The sequence below is a fragment of the Amphiura filiformis genome, chromosome 1, assembly GCF_039555335.1.
Source record: "Amphiura filiformis chromosome 1, Afil_fr2py, whole genome shotgun sequence".
NCBI lineage: Eukaryota > Metazoa > Echinodermata > Ophiuroidea > Amphilepidida > Amphiuridae > Amphiura > Amphiura filiformis.
This window is the reverse complement of record NC_092628.1, coordinates 61,312,487-61,330,103: the sequence shown is the minus strand read 5'-3', so window position 1 is coordinate 61,330,103 and position 17,617 is coordinate 61,312,487. Positions and strand designations below refer to the sequence as shown.

Below are 17,617 nucleotides of genomic sequence, written 5' to 3'. Positions count from 1 at the left end.
CTCGAACCACTTGTCTTGAATCACTGAAATTTCAGCGAAGTAATTCCTTGCCCCTAAATATATAACTTTTGTTACCAATGTGCAGGGCTCTAAATAAAGAGGGCCCAAGGGCCCTCGGCCCCCGAAAATCAGCGAGGGCCCGCAAAAGACACATCCAGCGGGCCCAAATGGCCCGCAAAATTTGTGGCAATTTTTCTCACTTTTTTGTGGGGTTCATAGATTAAAACCAATGGCCCAAATTTGGGCCCACAAAACTTTGTGAGGGCCCTCAAACATTTTAGATCAAGGGCCCAAATGGCCCTCAGAAATTCTGGCTTATTTCGAGGCCTGCCAATGTGTAGTTATTTTTTGAGAAAATGCAAAATTACTCACAAAATTTATCAGGGCATGTGTAGTACCACCTGAAGCCAAAAAAAATGTACTTTTTGTATTTTTTTGGGCAAGCTATTTTGTGAAATTATGGGGAAACCTCTTTTATGGGGGAACCTCCTTTTCCCTTCGCCATATTTTTAGTCAGGCTGCCTCCCTTTTTTAGCACCAAATTTATATGAAGGACAATTAAAATGTTTAAAGTACCGGTATTATTCTTCACAAAACACTGCATCATAAACTGCCACATAAAAAATAATAATTTGCTTCAAATCCCCCTTCTTCATCACTTCTTGGAATTGGTTCAGAATTTTTTTTGTTCAATTTTTCAATTAAGTTTTTAATAATTATTTTAGGAAAATGTTAAATGCTGTAAAACAAACTGGTTATATTTAGTCAACATGAAGCACTTTCAAATGTTTTGTTTTAGAACTAAAGAGTTACAAGTCTAACTTTTTTATGTATTTCATGAAAATAAACAAGTGCCTCACTGACTTTTTTTCCTCAAAGTCAAAGATGCTGTCAATTTTTTTTTTTTCTCTTCTTCCACACTTTTCCAAATATGTGGGGACAATCGGGACATATATTTGAATTTTATAGTATTTACTAATAGTCCCAACCCAAACAATGAAACATCTCTGCAAGTGCAACCAAGGAAGAACATACTGAATTTATTTCATGTCTAAATTTAGCCACCTGCCAGGAGGAGACTGAGCACAATTTGGCATTGTGAAATATTATGGATGGCTTGCATCAGGAATCTCCTGGCTCCAAGGGTCAACTACCTTGGCCATCAAAATTCACATCATGATTTAGGAACAACTTGTTCTTGTCAACTCAACCAGGGACTCAACTGTTAATCAATTAATTTGTTTGCCATAAAATAATTAAAACTCATCTTTTCTTCTCTCCAGCCTACCAAAGGAGGCACAGAGATCTGTGACATAATGTATTCCCTCCCAGTTTTCTAAGTGCTTTCTGTACCAAGCTTTTTTATTGTACAAAGTTTACTCAATCAATAATATTTCTCTCTGAAATGGGTGATCAATAATCAATAAAATTTTAGATCAAGTTATCACTGAAATTACATAACACATCATCACACATGTCTAATTTAAAGGTCATTAAGGTTACACGAAGAAACGATAAAAACGATAAAAGACGTATAAAGTTGTTCTCTAAAACCGCGTTTTCTCAGCAATCAAATATCGCAGTGAGTCAAATGTTGGTGCATGGATGTATCTTTACATTATTTTTGTGTGTTTAAAAAAAAATTTAGAATCCGTTTGAAAATCCTTCGTTTAAATCATTTTTACACACAATGTTCACAAGATCAAAAACACGTTCCATGCAGTTTTTTTCAAATGTTCGCTCCGTATAAAACCACGCCGAGTGCTTGTTTTCGCCTGTTTTGTAGTGTACTACAAATCGATTAAAGAAATAATGTTGCCATGGGGAAGAACCAAATACAGTACCGATTAAATTTAAAAAGCCCGTTTTTGGGGAACATTTTCGAGAATCTTGTCTGAGAAAAAACTGTTTTGTGAAATTATCGATATCTTGATACCGGGGCGTTAATTTAGACATCTGAATACCTACATTATTTCTCAACATTCTGCCAATTGCTATCCCATTTGATTTTCACTCCAAATTGAAGCTAGTATTGCAAAAAACGAGGTTTTTCCTCCATCACTTCGTTCAAAATTTCAGCGCCGACATGCGTGTTTATTCTAAGAGCCATTGTGCGGACGCGATTGTAATCATTAAGTAATTGCATCAATAGTTACATATCCGCTTCGAGAACAAGAAATTTCGTAAGCTGATGTATGGTCAAGTGGATAGGGCGTTGGACTGGGAATCTGTTATGAACAATTTTTGTGGGTTCGAGTCCCGTGTGGCTGAATTTTCTTTCCTTTTTTTTCTCTTTTCTCATTTTTACTTTCTTTCTTTCCTCTTTTCTTTCTCTTTTTCTTTTTTCATTTTTTTTTAATTTCTTTCTCTCTTTCTTCCTTTCTTTGTCGTTCTTTTCTTTCTCTCTCTCTCTTTCTTTTTTTCTTTTTCACTATTTCTTTATTCTTTCTTGCTCCTTTCTTTTTAGTTTTATTTGATTGATTCGCTGACTGCAGTGAATCGTGATTGATTGTTTTTCACTTTATATAATTCAGAAATTTGTAGGCCTGCTAAGTCTGTCTTTTTGAATATTCTTCCCAAATTCGATTTGCAAATAATTGCTTTTTGATACTGTTGTTGATGTTATATTTAAAATTTATAAAATCCTTATGAAAATTGCCGAAAACGGCTTGTGCCCCTCCCTCGGCATCCGACCCGGCATGCCGCCCCTCATGACACCCCCGCCCGCCCCGACTCACGAGCTCCGGGCACGAGCTAAGCCAAGTTTCATGTCTTGACCGTGGCTCAATATTCTATTGTAAAGTAGGCCCACGTCCCAGTACGCTTGTTCATTTTCTGCATGGCTGTTTCTGTTATGAACTTACGCCCCTCTGAAATCAAGCGCATGAAAAACTCTCGGCTAACCTTAATAAGGATTCCCCGGCCATGAATACAAGGCTGAATAATACAGAATAAATACATAGCAGCAACTATGTATGATATTAATTAACCCAAACACAGCTTCCTGGTAATAATTGGTACACAACAACACCTCAATAAGTCATTCACCTTCAAGATAAAGACATGTGTTTTACACACTTATAAATAATTAAATATCACTGTGTAAAAATATCGGGATTACTGAACACAAATTAAAAATGACCATAATATAAAATTAAAAACTCACTAGTTTGAACAAAACAACAAACAATGTTAAGGTGATGCTTACACCCCTTGATAAATTTGTGACTAATTTTGCATTTTTCTCAAAAAATAATACCACACTAGTAACAAAAGTTATAGGGCAAAGAATCCATTACTACACTGGAATTTCAGTGACTCAAGACAAGCGGTAGGCCTACGTTCTGATAAGATTAAGAAAAGAGGTCCCGCTAGCCTAGAATGTAGTTCAATGTACCGTACCTCATTATTAATTCTTAACATATGAACCACTTCTTGTCTTGAAATCACTGAAATTTCAGTGAAGTAATTGGATTCCTTGCCCCTATAACTTTTGTTACCAATGTGTAGTTATTTTTTGAGAAAAATGCAAAATTAGTCACAAAATTTATCAGGGGTGTACAAAGTTTAAATTAAAATTTTACAAATAAACAAAAATTTTAGATGTTGAGACCAAATGAATACTTACAATGGAACCCTTTGAGGCATTCGGTTGTCATAAGACACAGCATCATCTCCTCGTCATAACTTTCACCACCAGAGCTTTCATCAGTTGCATCAGAGTCCATACCAGTCTCTCCATGTACCAATGTCGGTGTAAGCTTCCTAGACACTGTTTTTACATCTTTGAAGAGGTCTTTGTCTTCACCCCGCAAGATTCTCTGTGCAAAAATGCGGTCTTGAGTTCTGGTTAATCTTTGGAATACAGTAGTGGGATTCTCCACTTGTGGATTGTTACATACTGTACACACAGCAGTTGTGGAAGAGTCCGACTTAGGCGCATCAACAGATGCATCACCTGACCATCTTTGTCTACACTGTTGACATGGATCTTGATTAGACTGAGTTTGTGGGTGCTGCTGTTTGCGAAGGACTTCCCACTTTGCATGATGAAGACCTACAATGCCACCAAGCTGCCTTTGAATGTGGTTCTTTGTTTCTTGTGACTGCAGTCGACGTAACCTGCTCGCAAGCCATCTGGCTCTCTGTTCCAATCTTGTCTGCTGTTTTGCCATACTTTCCGATTGCTCCTCAGTAAATTCAATAGACATGGTCTCAGAAGTGTTATTTCCATTGTTATCACAATTTGACGATTGTCCACAGCTGCTGCTACTCGAGCTTGGAAAATCAAGTCTGTTTTGAGATGTTGACAGTGACACATTACTTTGTGGACTATCTGGCATTGATGGTGGACTAGGAAGTGATTCTGATCCTCTGTGTTGCTGTCCAAGTTCTCCACTTGTGGTTGATGTTTGAGAAATTGGCTGTGGAGCTGAAGATGTCTGTGGAGGCATTGTGTTAGAGTTAGACGATTGATGTTCTGCTGAATTACTACCACTGCTGCTACTACCATGTGCAGTTGTATTATGCGGCTGATTCATATTTAAAATACCCTTCTGTTGCAAACCCGTTGAGACTCCGTTAATAAGTCGGAGAGCCGGGAGTTCTTTCCGTGGCACCGCCTGTGGCGGACCAGGGCCAACCCGTTTGGTTTTTGGGTGGCCGTTTATTTGCAAAACCGATGGTTGATTATTATTTGTTCTGTTATTGCCGTTGCACAAATGTTTCGGCCTGTTGTTGGAAGTCAAACTAACAGAATTGGTAATTCTGGTTTTCACCAAGTGATTGTTGTTTATCCTCGAGTCTGAACTTGCAGTCCTAACAAACTGAACACCAGACGTATCCTTCAGAGTCTGTATTTGGGCCGTTTGACAATGAATGTCTGTACGCCCGTTCGGCAGACCTGGGCTACTGGGATCTTGTGGCAAAGGCTGGACTCCTGAATGAGGAGCCTGGCCTGGGTTTGCTGGTGAAGCGGGCAGCTTGAAACTGCTCGAATGGGCAGTGGCGTCAGTTAGAGCCGGCGCCATAGCTGCCATGCAACATAGCCTGCCAAAGGAAAGCATACATAAAATTGAGGCATGGATCTACTGCTACATGTATTGACAAATGTATGCCATACAATCACAAAGAAATCAGTTTAGTCTATTGTTATTGTTTATATTGTTGTTTTCTGTGCTACAGTAATGTTGACCAATACTGCAATTATTTTACACTGAGCATGAGGTGATCTTGCAGAATGTAAACAAATGGAAGTGGGACCCTAGTGATGTCCGCCTTGGGTGCAGCCGGAGTTCCCGCGGATCATAACATGTGTGTGTCACCGGAGCCAAACTATTCATGAAAATAATACAACCACTATGCACCACGTGACAGCAATCCAACTTCCTGCGTAATCTAAATATTATAACTATTTTTCCTTATTTTCCATACACTTATTGCAACATCTAGCTGACATTCAATGTTGATCACTTCATATAAATGCGATAAATTACGGAATAATCCACTGCCGATGGCTGCAGAGAGATTCCAAAACGTCTCGGTCACGATATAGCTTCACGAAACCGCAATTAATGCGATTCACAAGCACGTGACCTGCCTCCACGTTAGTTTTGCTACACGTCTGGTCTGGTACCACCCATTTCATTTTACGTCAAAATTCTCCTTTTTCTAGGTAGTATATATCCTTTGATGATACGGAATCGCGATAAATATATTCCTCATGTTGCTTTAGGACCATCAGAGTACATTTTATTCCATTTTGGGCTGATTCATGTCGTCAAAAAGGGCCGTAATGGTCCAGCGTAAAATGGCGATCCTTCAACATTGATCAATCCGCTATACACAATATACACAGTATGCAGGCCGACCGAAACACACACACACCACACACCGCACACACATCGCGCAAACAAAAAAAATAGCTCATTTGCATAAACCATTGCGTCAATTGCGATACCCCCTCTAAGGAGTATTTAGCGATTGGCTAGTTTATGCCATTACTTTCAATAGTGTTACTCCTTATGCTACTGCACCAGGGATTTTCCCGTTTTTCGTATTCTGAATATTGAAAATGACTCCTTCACGACGCTTCTGTCAGAGGGAGTAACAATTGTAAAGAACATACCAGCAGCAATTAGGCATTAAAGGGCCCGCCGGGCCGCAAAGGTCTTATTTGCTGGGCCCACAGAGAGAAGGCCTGGAGAGAAGGCGAGAAGCTGTGGCGGCTGGGCCCCACAAAGACAACAAACTCATAACATTTTACCTAGAGATATAGTTTTAATCAATATGAACTAAAATAACAACAACAACAACAACACAGCAATAGCAACTACAACAATAGCCCCTAATAATAATAAAAATAAATAGTAATAAAAATAATAATAAATGATATTAATAATAATAATGATGATGATAATAATAATAGGCCTAATAATGATAATAATAATAATAATAATAATAATAATAATAATAATAATAATAATAATAATAATAATAATAATAATAATAATAATAATAATAATAATAATAATAATAATAATATGAGGAGGGAGGTGTTTTTTGTTTTTGTTTTTGTTTTTTGGTTTTTTGGTTTTTGCTGAACCATGAAATGGTCTCAGCCTATATTACTCTTTGTTACTTCCTTCCTTATTTCCTTACTCAGCAACCTTTTGGTCATAAATGAACATAGGCCTATCTCCAAAGTCTCCAGAATGGTGTCATAAAAAATTATGAAAGAGAAAAAAGTAAAGTACATAAGGCCGTGTAAAATTAATATTTTGGTTCTCGTCCCCTCCCTCCTCAATTTCTGGGATTTGTCAGATTTTTTTTGATTTTTTAGATTTTTCAATTTTTAAGACTTTGGAATGATTTATGAAATCTTCATACATATAAATAAGTTTATTAGAGAACAAGCATCACTTCCAAGTCTTTTTGTGGTACTCTAGGGGTTTATACCTCAGAATCTCACATTTGAAGAAAAAAAAGGGCCTCATCGTTTCCTCGAGCACTGTTGGAGAAGACCGAAAACTACTGACAATGCTAATTTTACATTGAAAAGAAAAAAAACAAAAACAAAAACACCTCCCTCCCTCATCAATTCATGAAAATCCTCTGGACGAGAACCAAAACATTAATTTTATACGGCCTAATACAAATATTTTCCCACTCGGGAGCTCCCGGGGGTGACACTCATCATGAAACCCAGGTCAATATTCATATAGACCCTAGGTCCTTTTCATATCTCGAAATGCCAAGAAGGTCACGACCCCCCCCCCCCCCGAATGGTGTCAAATGAAAGGGAATGAGGTGAAGAATAGGAGCTAATAGGCCTAATGAAAATAATTTCGCCACCGGGGGTAACACTCCCCAGAAGACCTGGGTCAATATAGGCCTACATATTTTGGGTCCTTTTCATATCTCGAAATGTCAAGAAGGTATGACCCCCTGAGTGGTGTCAAAGAAAAGAGAAACATGTAGGAAAGAATGCATTAAAATTATTTCCCTAATGGGGTTCACAACTTAGACCCGGGTCAATATTCCTATTTTGGGTCCTTTTATATATCTCGAAATGCCAAGAAGGTATGACCCTGAGTGGTGAAATGAAAGAGAAATTTCAGTAAAGGAAACATTAAAAGTATTTCCCTACCGGGGGTCACACTCCTCATAAGACCCGTGTCAATATTCCATATCTCGAAATCCCAAAAAGTATGACCCCCTGAGCGGTGTCAAATGAAAGAAGTAAAGGAATATATAATAATAATAAAAAATTCCACACCGGGGATGACACTGCTCATAAGATCCAGGTCAATATTCTATTTTGGGTCCACTGAAGGTATGAGCCCCCGGGTGACAGTGATATTCCACGATAGGCCTACTGCCGAAGCATCATGGTTCAGCTATGGTGCGGTAACCGCTTTAGTTTTTCTGTATGTGGCCAGAGGTGAAACATGTTTCATGTAGGCCTACATGTATTTAAGCTTGGTTAAACATGATATATTATAGGCCTATGAGAAAAAAATCGTGTTTTTTTCTTTTATTAAAAATGATTTTTGCAAAAAGGTTTTTAAAAAAATCTCCCCAAAACGCAAAATCTGGATTGGTCCTGTAACAAGTTTTTTTTCGCCATGCATATGACTGGGAAAGAACATTGTAACGCGTTTTAGCAACTAAACCGGCATATAGGCCAAGGTGGACACCCCAAGCCAGAAAGACTTTTTATAATAATAAAACACACAAATAAATGAAGGGCACAGATAGCAACGTTTGCACAGTATTTTTTGTCGGACCCGAGAGCACATCAGTGCATTCTGATCTGAATACGAGGAATCAGTCCTTATGATATCAAATAATTTAGATTTTTTGAAGTTCGCGATATAATATTGTAACGGGACCGAGCTTGCCCCTAATACTTTTGTAAACGACTGATGGAGAAGACTAGCCTTCTAAACATACAAGTGGTAGCGTTTGCGAAAGACTAGAATTCTCCCCAAGATATGTGGAATCAGTGATGCATGAAAGGAGAAGTAACAGGTAAAAATGAGACTTGACAATTCTGTTTTATATTTGCTTCTTTTGTTATATCATGTATTGTTATTTTGCTTTCATATTTGTCTTATCACATCACAATTCATAAATACAAGTAAACACTGGTAAATACACAATCTCTGTTGATGATCATGACGATATTTCCTTATTTCTCTCTTTTAAATCCAAATAAATTACCAATAAATGCTGCCGAAAAGTACATATACTATCTGCTTGAATAATCGAGAAGCATAAAAATACAATTTAATCAACAGAATCTCTCATCACATGACATAGTCGTAGGCTAGGCCAAGGCCTAGTAGGCCTATACTGCAGAGTATCCATGCCTGTACACCAAATACGAACTTGCTATGCAACAATGAATGCACACAAAATACAGTGCATAATTTCCATTGGACTTGTGCATGTGTGTGGCAAGTCACTTGCCCCAAATTAGGCACAGGCGCTAGGCCAAATCACCGGAGTGCATAACCCCCTGGTGTTGCCAGTGCCACTATTGTGGTAGCCAAGCTGCCCCTAGCTCAATCTGAGCTCCAGAGTAGGGCGTATTTGCTTTGGTTGGCAGTGCTTACCTTCAAACTGAGTGAAGGTTTGGGTGGACTATTGTCCACCAAGCAATCTGATTAATTTGCGTCGTGCACGGCCTTTTATACTCTCCTGAACGCGTTCATGGAACCTTTTGGCGGCTGCGTTCAAAGCGTAAGCTCCGTTACTATGAATATCGCGCAGTCACTCCGCGTCAGGCGCTCACTTTCGAAAAGATTTTGAACATGACGAAATTTAATAACTAGAACTGCTAGTGTTTTTAAATCAGGAATCAAACCTATGACCCCCTTTTTTTCTTTGTAAAACATAAAAATACTCAAAATATCTTAAAATTCTACATCCTTAAACAATTACATCTTAAATAATCCAAAGTTTGATCAACAAAAGTCGTTTTAAGGAAATTTACAATTTTAGGAAAACTTGTTTACGACTGATGGCCGGGAACTTTCAAAATGGCAAATCCAAAATTCTGTAAACAACCGGGTAAACAACACAAGAAAAGCCTGAATTTTGTCCTGAATATATACTCATAGACGGTATGTAATACCTTATTGTTTTCCTGACAAAATTATTTACACAATATTATAAGATCTCAGTACAATACTAGCGGAAATAGTGAAATTTGAGGCCAATTTCGCACGCACTTTATGACAAATTTTCTCTGCCGTATTTTCAACCCACGGCGACAACAGACGATCGGCAGGTAAACAAATCCAAATATTTACAAAAATATACCTTGTGCAGAGCCATGCAATCATTTTTATTTTATAATAACTATCAAAAACTACCACGAAAACGTGAGCATCGTGACTTTTCTCTAAATATGAATTTGACAAGAGCTAAATTTTCGTATTTCTGCAATGGACAAACACACAGGAGGTAAGCTTAAAAACAGGCCAAAAATCTGAAATCGCATTTTGGCTCTCCGTTTCACTACCCCTCTTCGAGACTATTTCGTCCCGAAATGTAACATGTATAATTATTTAACTTAATTACAATCAAAAATCAGAGCATTTCCTTGACAAAACTTTAGCAGTAACATACTTAATTACTAGGTAAATTCACTCAACCATTGTTTGGTGACAGGCTGACAATAACATTGTCGTGACCTCGTGACCTCAAAAAAGTTTTTCAAAGTTAATTGGCTATTTGGCCAATTTACGACTACATACATTATAAAAGCAATTTCATACAACTCTATTTCACGTGCAAATTATTGTTATGTTTAGAAGTTTTATACAAATCTTTCACAGTATCTCTAGCATAAATTATTTAAGCATCTGGTTTTTATGCATAGGCCTACTCTTCTTCACCAATAACATTAATTTACAAGAACCATTTAATTCACCTTGGTGCACATTTCCATCAATTTCATTTTCAAATGAACAATACCAGTTTTAATCTTGACTTTCGAGCTAAAGTGAACAGAAGTCTGTCTCTGCATCAAGTTACACAAAACATCAGTTTAACATTTTACATTTTTGCCATCAATTAAAGATCAATATTTAAGTTCAGATATTATAAAAGTTCTATATTCCTCAGCGTTTTTTCTTCTGATGGACCTTGTCTTCAGTTCGATATCTTCAACATCTGAGAATCTACATTATCATACCTCTTTCGCAACTCTCATGAGAACTGCCAGATTGGTTCACCGTCGATCATGAGAGGAAATGTTGACTGCGCCGCCCTTACATCAATTATGCAAGGTGTAAAGAAACCATACATCATCCAATAAAACATTTGACCTGGTAAAGAATAACCATTGGCTGGTCAAATATCACTTTTGCCATTCATTCTTGCACCTGAGTTCTATTAAGTCCATGTAGACTTTCTCAGTTGGCAATCCACCCAAGAGCGAAACTTGATTTTCTGTTGCCGATGGGCCTACATAGTCTGACATTGCTCTGAAAACATCATGACTGCAATCAGTGAGTCACCGTCGCACCAACCAGAGTTCCAAAATCATAAGATCTGCATAACCGGCCCGTGGTGATGCCTCAACAGTATCAGTAAGAAAACAGATGATGAGATCTAGTTGATTTTCATTTGTTAATCTTCTTAAGAGCACATGCCGTATACGACGAAACTTATCGCTATCTTCAGTAGATAGCACGTACAGATCGAATGGTTCAATGAAGCAACCATTATTGTAGGCTTCAAGTCGATGTCTGTTATTTAACTGTAGCTATCTCCGTCTCCATTTTGTTTTTCTTCATCTGTCTTCGTAATCTGCAATATCTGACATTCAATTCAGAATTAAGGCCATGAAATCTCATGTAAAACAACATGAGTGCCCGACAGTCAACACTGTTCATATTTTTCATGGTGATGTCTCCATGCATATCCATCATTCCAAATGATTGTAAGACTAGTTGTGTCGAAATAAAGTGAGGTGTCTTTCACTTTATCTCAATTAAGAAATCCAGATTATTGCTCTTTTAAAAAGAACAAGAATTTCACAGAGACAAAACTTGATCAAAAGGTTGGCATGTCAATACCGCTGCAGTCAGTAAAGTCATATCAAACTTCTAATCACGTTTTGGCTGAAATAAAATTTCATTCATGAAGTTCTTTTTATTGTAGGCTGCTCAGAGCCGAGTTATTATGATTACATAATAACAATTTCAAATGAACACAATTTTATATACAGGGTCTACATGGAGAGTAGACAATCCGCTATAAAACACGTTTATATGATGATGATGTCGGCAAGGCCTATACCTGACTTCAACTTCATAAAACAGTAATTTCATATTTTAGCGGCAAGGAGTTATCAGTATGCAGTGCAAGACGTCGGTGAGCCCTTTACCGGACTTTATACACCACAAGGATCAATGACTATACGGCGAGGGCTTTTCCGCATATCATTATCCCATAATCACGATAGCTTTCGTCTCCTTGAATCTTCCTCGTAAAGCTATTTATACAATTATATTTACAATCAGACATTATCACTCTCCTTATGTCATGATCCTGCATGATGAGCCATGATAACATGCCATTCTTCCCGCAGACTATCCTTCTGCTATGGCAAGTCTCCTGGTTTTAATGAGTTGGTGCATAGGCCTGATCGTGTACCTGTACCATCATGACCGTCATCAAGTAGCATAGCTGACCTCTTCCAAAGACTCATCTGAGATGACAACTTTCTCAGAGTGTCGGCGTATTGACCAGATGAATTCCATTCACCTACGCCTATACGGTCAACTAATACCGTCTGATTATCACTCGGGGTACCTGCTAGTTGGCAGTCTTCCCATTTATCAAGGGAGTGTCCTGACCACCAGTTAACTGTCTCCTTACAGCTAATCGTCTCCTGGCTCGCCTTCTAGATGATGGAGACTTCCGAGTCCTCCCTTTCTTCTTTGAACTGCTTGAGCATGCCATTTGGCAGGATGTATCAGCACAGTCTTTCCCAATTAAGGGAGCATGCGGCCTGGTTAATTCTTTCTGGATCTTCAAGAAAGCTAACCTTCTCCTGGCTCGCATTTGTGATGAGGGAGACTTCCGGTTCTTTCTGGATGATCTCCCAGTCTTCTCTTTCACATCTACAAATTCAGCAATTCCATCTGCACTATCTCCAAATGTATCATATTGATGCCTGTACTTTTCAGCTTTGTAAACAGCTTCTGTTTCCACTGCAAACTTGATTGCATCATCAAAAGTAGCAGGTTTTGCACGCAGGATATTTAACCGCAACTCGCTTTCTCTGATAGCACTTATAAAGTATTTCTTTGATATCTCCTGTGAGAAAGGACTTGGTATTGTTGGTAAAGCTAGTTTGACTAACTTCCTGATGTTGTGAGCTAGGTCAGGTAATGACTCGTCTGGGTGCCTTACTCTGTTATTGAGCTTCACCCAGAATAGCTCTTCCTGATTTTCGGTTCCAAACCTCAGGTTCAAACAGGCCACAAGTGAGTGGTAATCATGCCGTTCAGTCGGATCCAAATATCCCAGTACACTTTGAGCAACACCTCTTAGACTAGTTGCTAAACAAATGGCTTTGGTATAATCATTCCATTTATTCCAATCAGCAACAATTTCGAATTGTATCGAATAGTCTGACCAGGAAGTGGTCCCATCGTAAGTTTGAGGCTTTATTTTTACTCCAGGCTGAGTGTCATTGCTAGAAAGTTTAGGCCTACTTCTCACTGACTCATCACTTTCATGAACATTAAATTCATCACCAGCTAATATTTCTGAGCTGGTATCGGTTGGAGAAGTATCAACACTATCTTCAGTCGCTGCCATAATAAATCGTGAGCCAAAATCTGTTCAAATTTTGAATTATCCTACCGCCAGACACCAGTTGTAACGGGACCGAGCTTGCCCCTAATACTTTTGTAAACGACTGATGGAGAAGACTAGCCTTCTAAACATACAAGTGGTAGCGTGTGCGTAAGACTAGAATTCTCCCCAAGATATGTGGAATCAGTGATGCATGAAAGGAGAAGTAACAGGTAAAATGAGACTTGACAATTCTGTTTTATATTTGCTTCTTTTGTTATATCATGTATTGTTATTTTGCTTTCATATTTGTCTTATCACATCACAATTCATAAATACAAGTAAACACTGGTAAATACACAATCTCTGTTGATGATCATGACGATATTTCCTTATTTCTCTCTTTTAAATCCAAATAAATTACCAATAAATGCTGCCGAAAAGTACATATACTATCTGCTTGAATAATCGAGAAGCATAAAAATACAATTTAATCAACAGAATCTCTCATCACATGACATAGTCGTAGGCTAGGCCAAGGCCTAGTAGGCCTATACTGCAGAGTATCCATGCCTGTACACCAAATACGAACTTGCTATGCAACAATGAATGCACACAAAATACAGTGCATAATTTCCATTGGACTTGTGCATGTGTGTGGCAAGTCACTTGCCCCAAATTAGGCACAGGCGCTAGGCCAAATCACCGGAGTGCATAACCACCCTGGTGTTGCCAGTGCCACTATTGTGGTAGCCAAGCTGCCCCTAGCTCAATCTGAGCTCCAGAGTAGGGCGTATTTGCTTTGGTTGGCAGTGCTTACCTTCAAACTGAGTGAAGGTTTGGGTGGACTATTGTCCACCAAGCAATCTGATTAATTTGCGTCGTGCACGGCCTTTTATACTCTCCTGAACGCGTTCATGGAACCTTTTGGCGGCTGCGTTCAAAGCGTAAGCTCCGTTACTATGAATATCGCGCAGTCACTCCGCGTCAGGCGCTCACTTTCGAAAAGATTTTGAACATGACGAAATTTAATAACTAGAACTGCTAGTGTTTTTAAATCAGGAATCAAACCTATGACCCCCTTTTTTTCCATGTAAAACATAAAAATACTCAAAATATCTTAAAATTCTACATCCTTAAACAATTACATCTTAAATAATCCAAAGTTTGATCAACAAAAGTCGTTTTAAGGAAATTTACAATTTTAGGAAAACTTGTTTACGACTGATGGCCGGGAACTTTCAAAATGGCAAATCCAAAATTCTGTAAACAACCGGGTAAACAACACAAGAAAAGCCTGAATTTTGTCCTGAATATATACTCATAGACGGTATGTAATACCTTATTGTTTTCCTGACAAAATTATTTACACAATATTATAAGATCTCAGTACAATACTAGCGGAAATAGTGAAATTTGAGGCCAATTTCGCACGCACTTTATGACAAATTTTCTCTGCCGTATTTTCAACCCACGGCGACAACAGACGATCGGCAGGTAAACAAATCCAAATATTTACAAAATATACCTTGTGCAGAGCCATGCAATCATTTTAAATGTATAATAACTATCAAAACTACCACGAAAACGTGAGCATCGTGACTTTTCGCTAAATATGAATTTGACAAGAGCTAAATTTTCGTATTTCTGCAATGGACAAACACACAGGAGGTAAGCTTAAAAACAGGCCAAAAATCTGAAATCGCATTTTGGCTCTCCGTTTCAATATAAATTTTATGGCAAATTATTAAAATTTGATATTTTAAAAATTTAACAGTCATCGAAGTAAACTTTATAAATGTAATGATAATATGTACTATTGTACTTAAAGTGTAGGCCTATGTAGTTCGGATGAAAAGCCGACGATCAATTGAAAATTTTGACCTTTCGACCATATGATATTGAAGATAGGCCTAACGTTTGGACAGTATTTATTGTGGGACGTTAGAGCACATCAGACATATCGAATTGCATTCTGAATACGTAGAATGTCCTTCTGATATCAAATAATTTTGATTTTGTGAAATTCGCAATGTAATACACATTTATGGCAAATGATTAAAAATTGATATTTTTGATATTTAACAGCACTCGAAGTAAACTTTATAAATCTGATGATTTATACTTAAAGTATATGTAGGTGGGATGAAAAGCCGACGATTAATTGAAAATGTTGACCTTTCGTATTGAAGATATGGATTTTTTTAAAAAAAAAAAAAAAAAAAAATTAGGTCTTTTGGGGAAAAAATCCATATCTTCAATATGAAAGGTCAAAATTTTTAATTGATCGTCGGCTTTTCCTCCCAGCTATACACTTTAAGAATATACCATTAGATTTATAAAATTTACTTCGAGGACTGTTATATATCAAAAATGTGAAAAATATCAAATTTTAATAATTTGTCATAAATTTGTATTATATATCGTGAATTTCAAAAAATTAAAATTATTTGATATCAGAAAGACATTCTTCGTATTCAGAATGCAATTCGATATGTCTGATGTGCTCTCATGTCCCACAAAAAATACTGTTGAAACGCTCAAAACGCTCATTCCAGCCCATCCATTAATACAAATCAGAGTTTTATGCTTATTAAAATGTAATAGCCAGAGTAGGCCTATGCAAAATGGGCAAGTAGACTACGGAGAAGTCTAAAATACGATTGATCGTCGGCTTTTCATCCCAGCGACATACACTTTAAGTGCATGTCATCAATTCTATACAATTTAGGCCTACTTAGAGGACTGTTAAATTTCAAAAATATCAATTAATCATTTGTCATTAAATGTGCAGGCCTATTATATTGCGAATTTTAAAAATCAAAACTTATTTGATATCAGAAGGACATTCCTCGTATTCAAAATGCAATTCGATATGTCTGATGTGCTCTCAGGTCCCACAAAAAATTAAAATACGTGGAAACGTCGTTATCCGAGCCCTTAATAATTTCCTATTTTATGATACCACTCATGGTAGGCCTATTATAATACAAAATACACTATATTATAGGGACCGTTCACAAACACTTGTTAGGGGGTCCGATGCAAAAAGGGGGGCCCTGAAATTTGTTGACCCTCCTAAGGGGGGGGCCTGAAAAAATGACCACAAATTTTCCTGGAAAAATTAAGATTGCTTTTCTATGGGGTTAACCCATAATTTTCATGTCAAAAAGGGGGGGCTGAAATTGTTGAGGTCTGTAAAGGGGGGTCCCCGAAAAATTTTCACGATGAATTTTTTTTGCATCAGGCCCCCACTTACAAGTGTTTGTGAACGGTCCCTTAGATCTATATACACTCAGAACGCCACTGACCATCCTCTATTGTCATGCATTCTATTAAAGCCATATTATAACATTTGCTGAGGAGGACGCCCTCACTGAATTTTTTTAATTCATATTTTTACACGATTAAATTGTACTTTATTAAACCAATATAGCCTGCAAAAATCAAGACTCTGGGTGCTGTAGTTTTGTCAAAATCCGAGATTTTGAATAAAACGCCGGATTCGGCGCTTTATTATTACGATGGAATTATTAGTCGAACGCATACACGATGTTCATAACACACAGTACGTGCAGTGCACGGCGTGCGCGGGCGGTAATATACACAACAAAAGATCGTACTATAACATGACCGAAGGAGTGGTACGTATTGGCGACATGTGCGCTGGTAGTAAATTCCAATTTTCTTTGCTTTGCCATATAGTTGTTCGGCTCAAAAATAAAAGGGGATATATCTGACAGTAAAAGCTAACATTTTATGGCAAAGAAATGCTAATCTATATTTGTTTGAAAATGTTATAATATGGCTTTAAGTCGATCGAGTCATGTTGAAATTAACACAATTCAGTGATACACCTTTTTGCGTTGAAATTAATTTTCTCGGTCAAATAAAAAACAATAATTTTATATAGGCCTACCTTTACAAGTCCTGGTGTTAAAATTGGCCATGAAATTTTTGTCTTTTACGGTAAGATTTTTTATTTTTACACACCGAGAAAAAGTTCGTCCATGATAGTTTTTTTTTCTTTTTACATTTTTTCCCACCTCTATAAGGCACATCGTGTGTTTTTTTATTTAGATATAGGCCTATGTCCGGTTTGATTTAACCATTTTTCACTTGCAACTGCCAAAATGTTCAACCATCGAGCTATGGTATAATTCAGTATAGGCCTACTTCATTTCGAATTACTGTGATTTCGAATACAACCTATAGAAATAATCGATCTTTTGTGTGTTATTAATCTTCAAGTTTCGAATTTCGAGTTTCATTTTCGAGTTTCAAATTTCATTTTGAG

General features: G+C 37.5%; 1 protein-coding gene and 1 long non-coding RNA gene across 2 annotated transcripts in view; both read right to left on the bottom strand.

The window, feature by feature from the left end:
* LOC140168356 (KAT8 regulatory NSL complex subunit 1-like) overlaps nucleotides 1-5,918 on the bottom strand; it is a 31,136-nt gene extending 25,218 nt beyond the window's left edge. Inside the window, 2 exon segments of the mRNA XM_072191730.1 lie at nucleotides 3,629-3,680; nucleotides 3,683-5,918. Coding sequence (XP_072047831.1) covers nucleotides 3,629-3,680; nucleotides 3,683-5,066 — 1,436 coding nt within the window. The 5' untranslated portion in view covers nucleotides 5,067-5,918.
* The window catches only part of LOC140150325 (uncharacterized), a 444,264-nt gene that overhangs the window by 104,462 nt on the left and 322,185 nt on the right, over nucleotides 1-17,617 (bottom strand). The gene's annotated exons all lie outside the window — the stretch shown is intronic.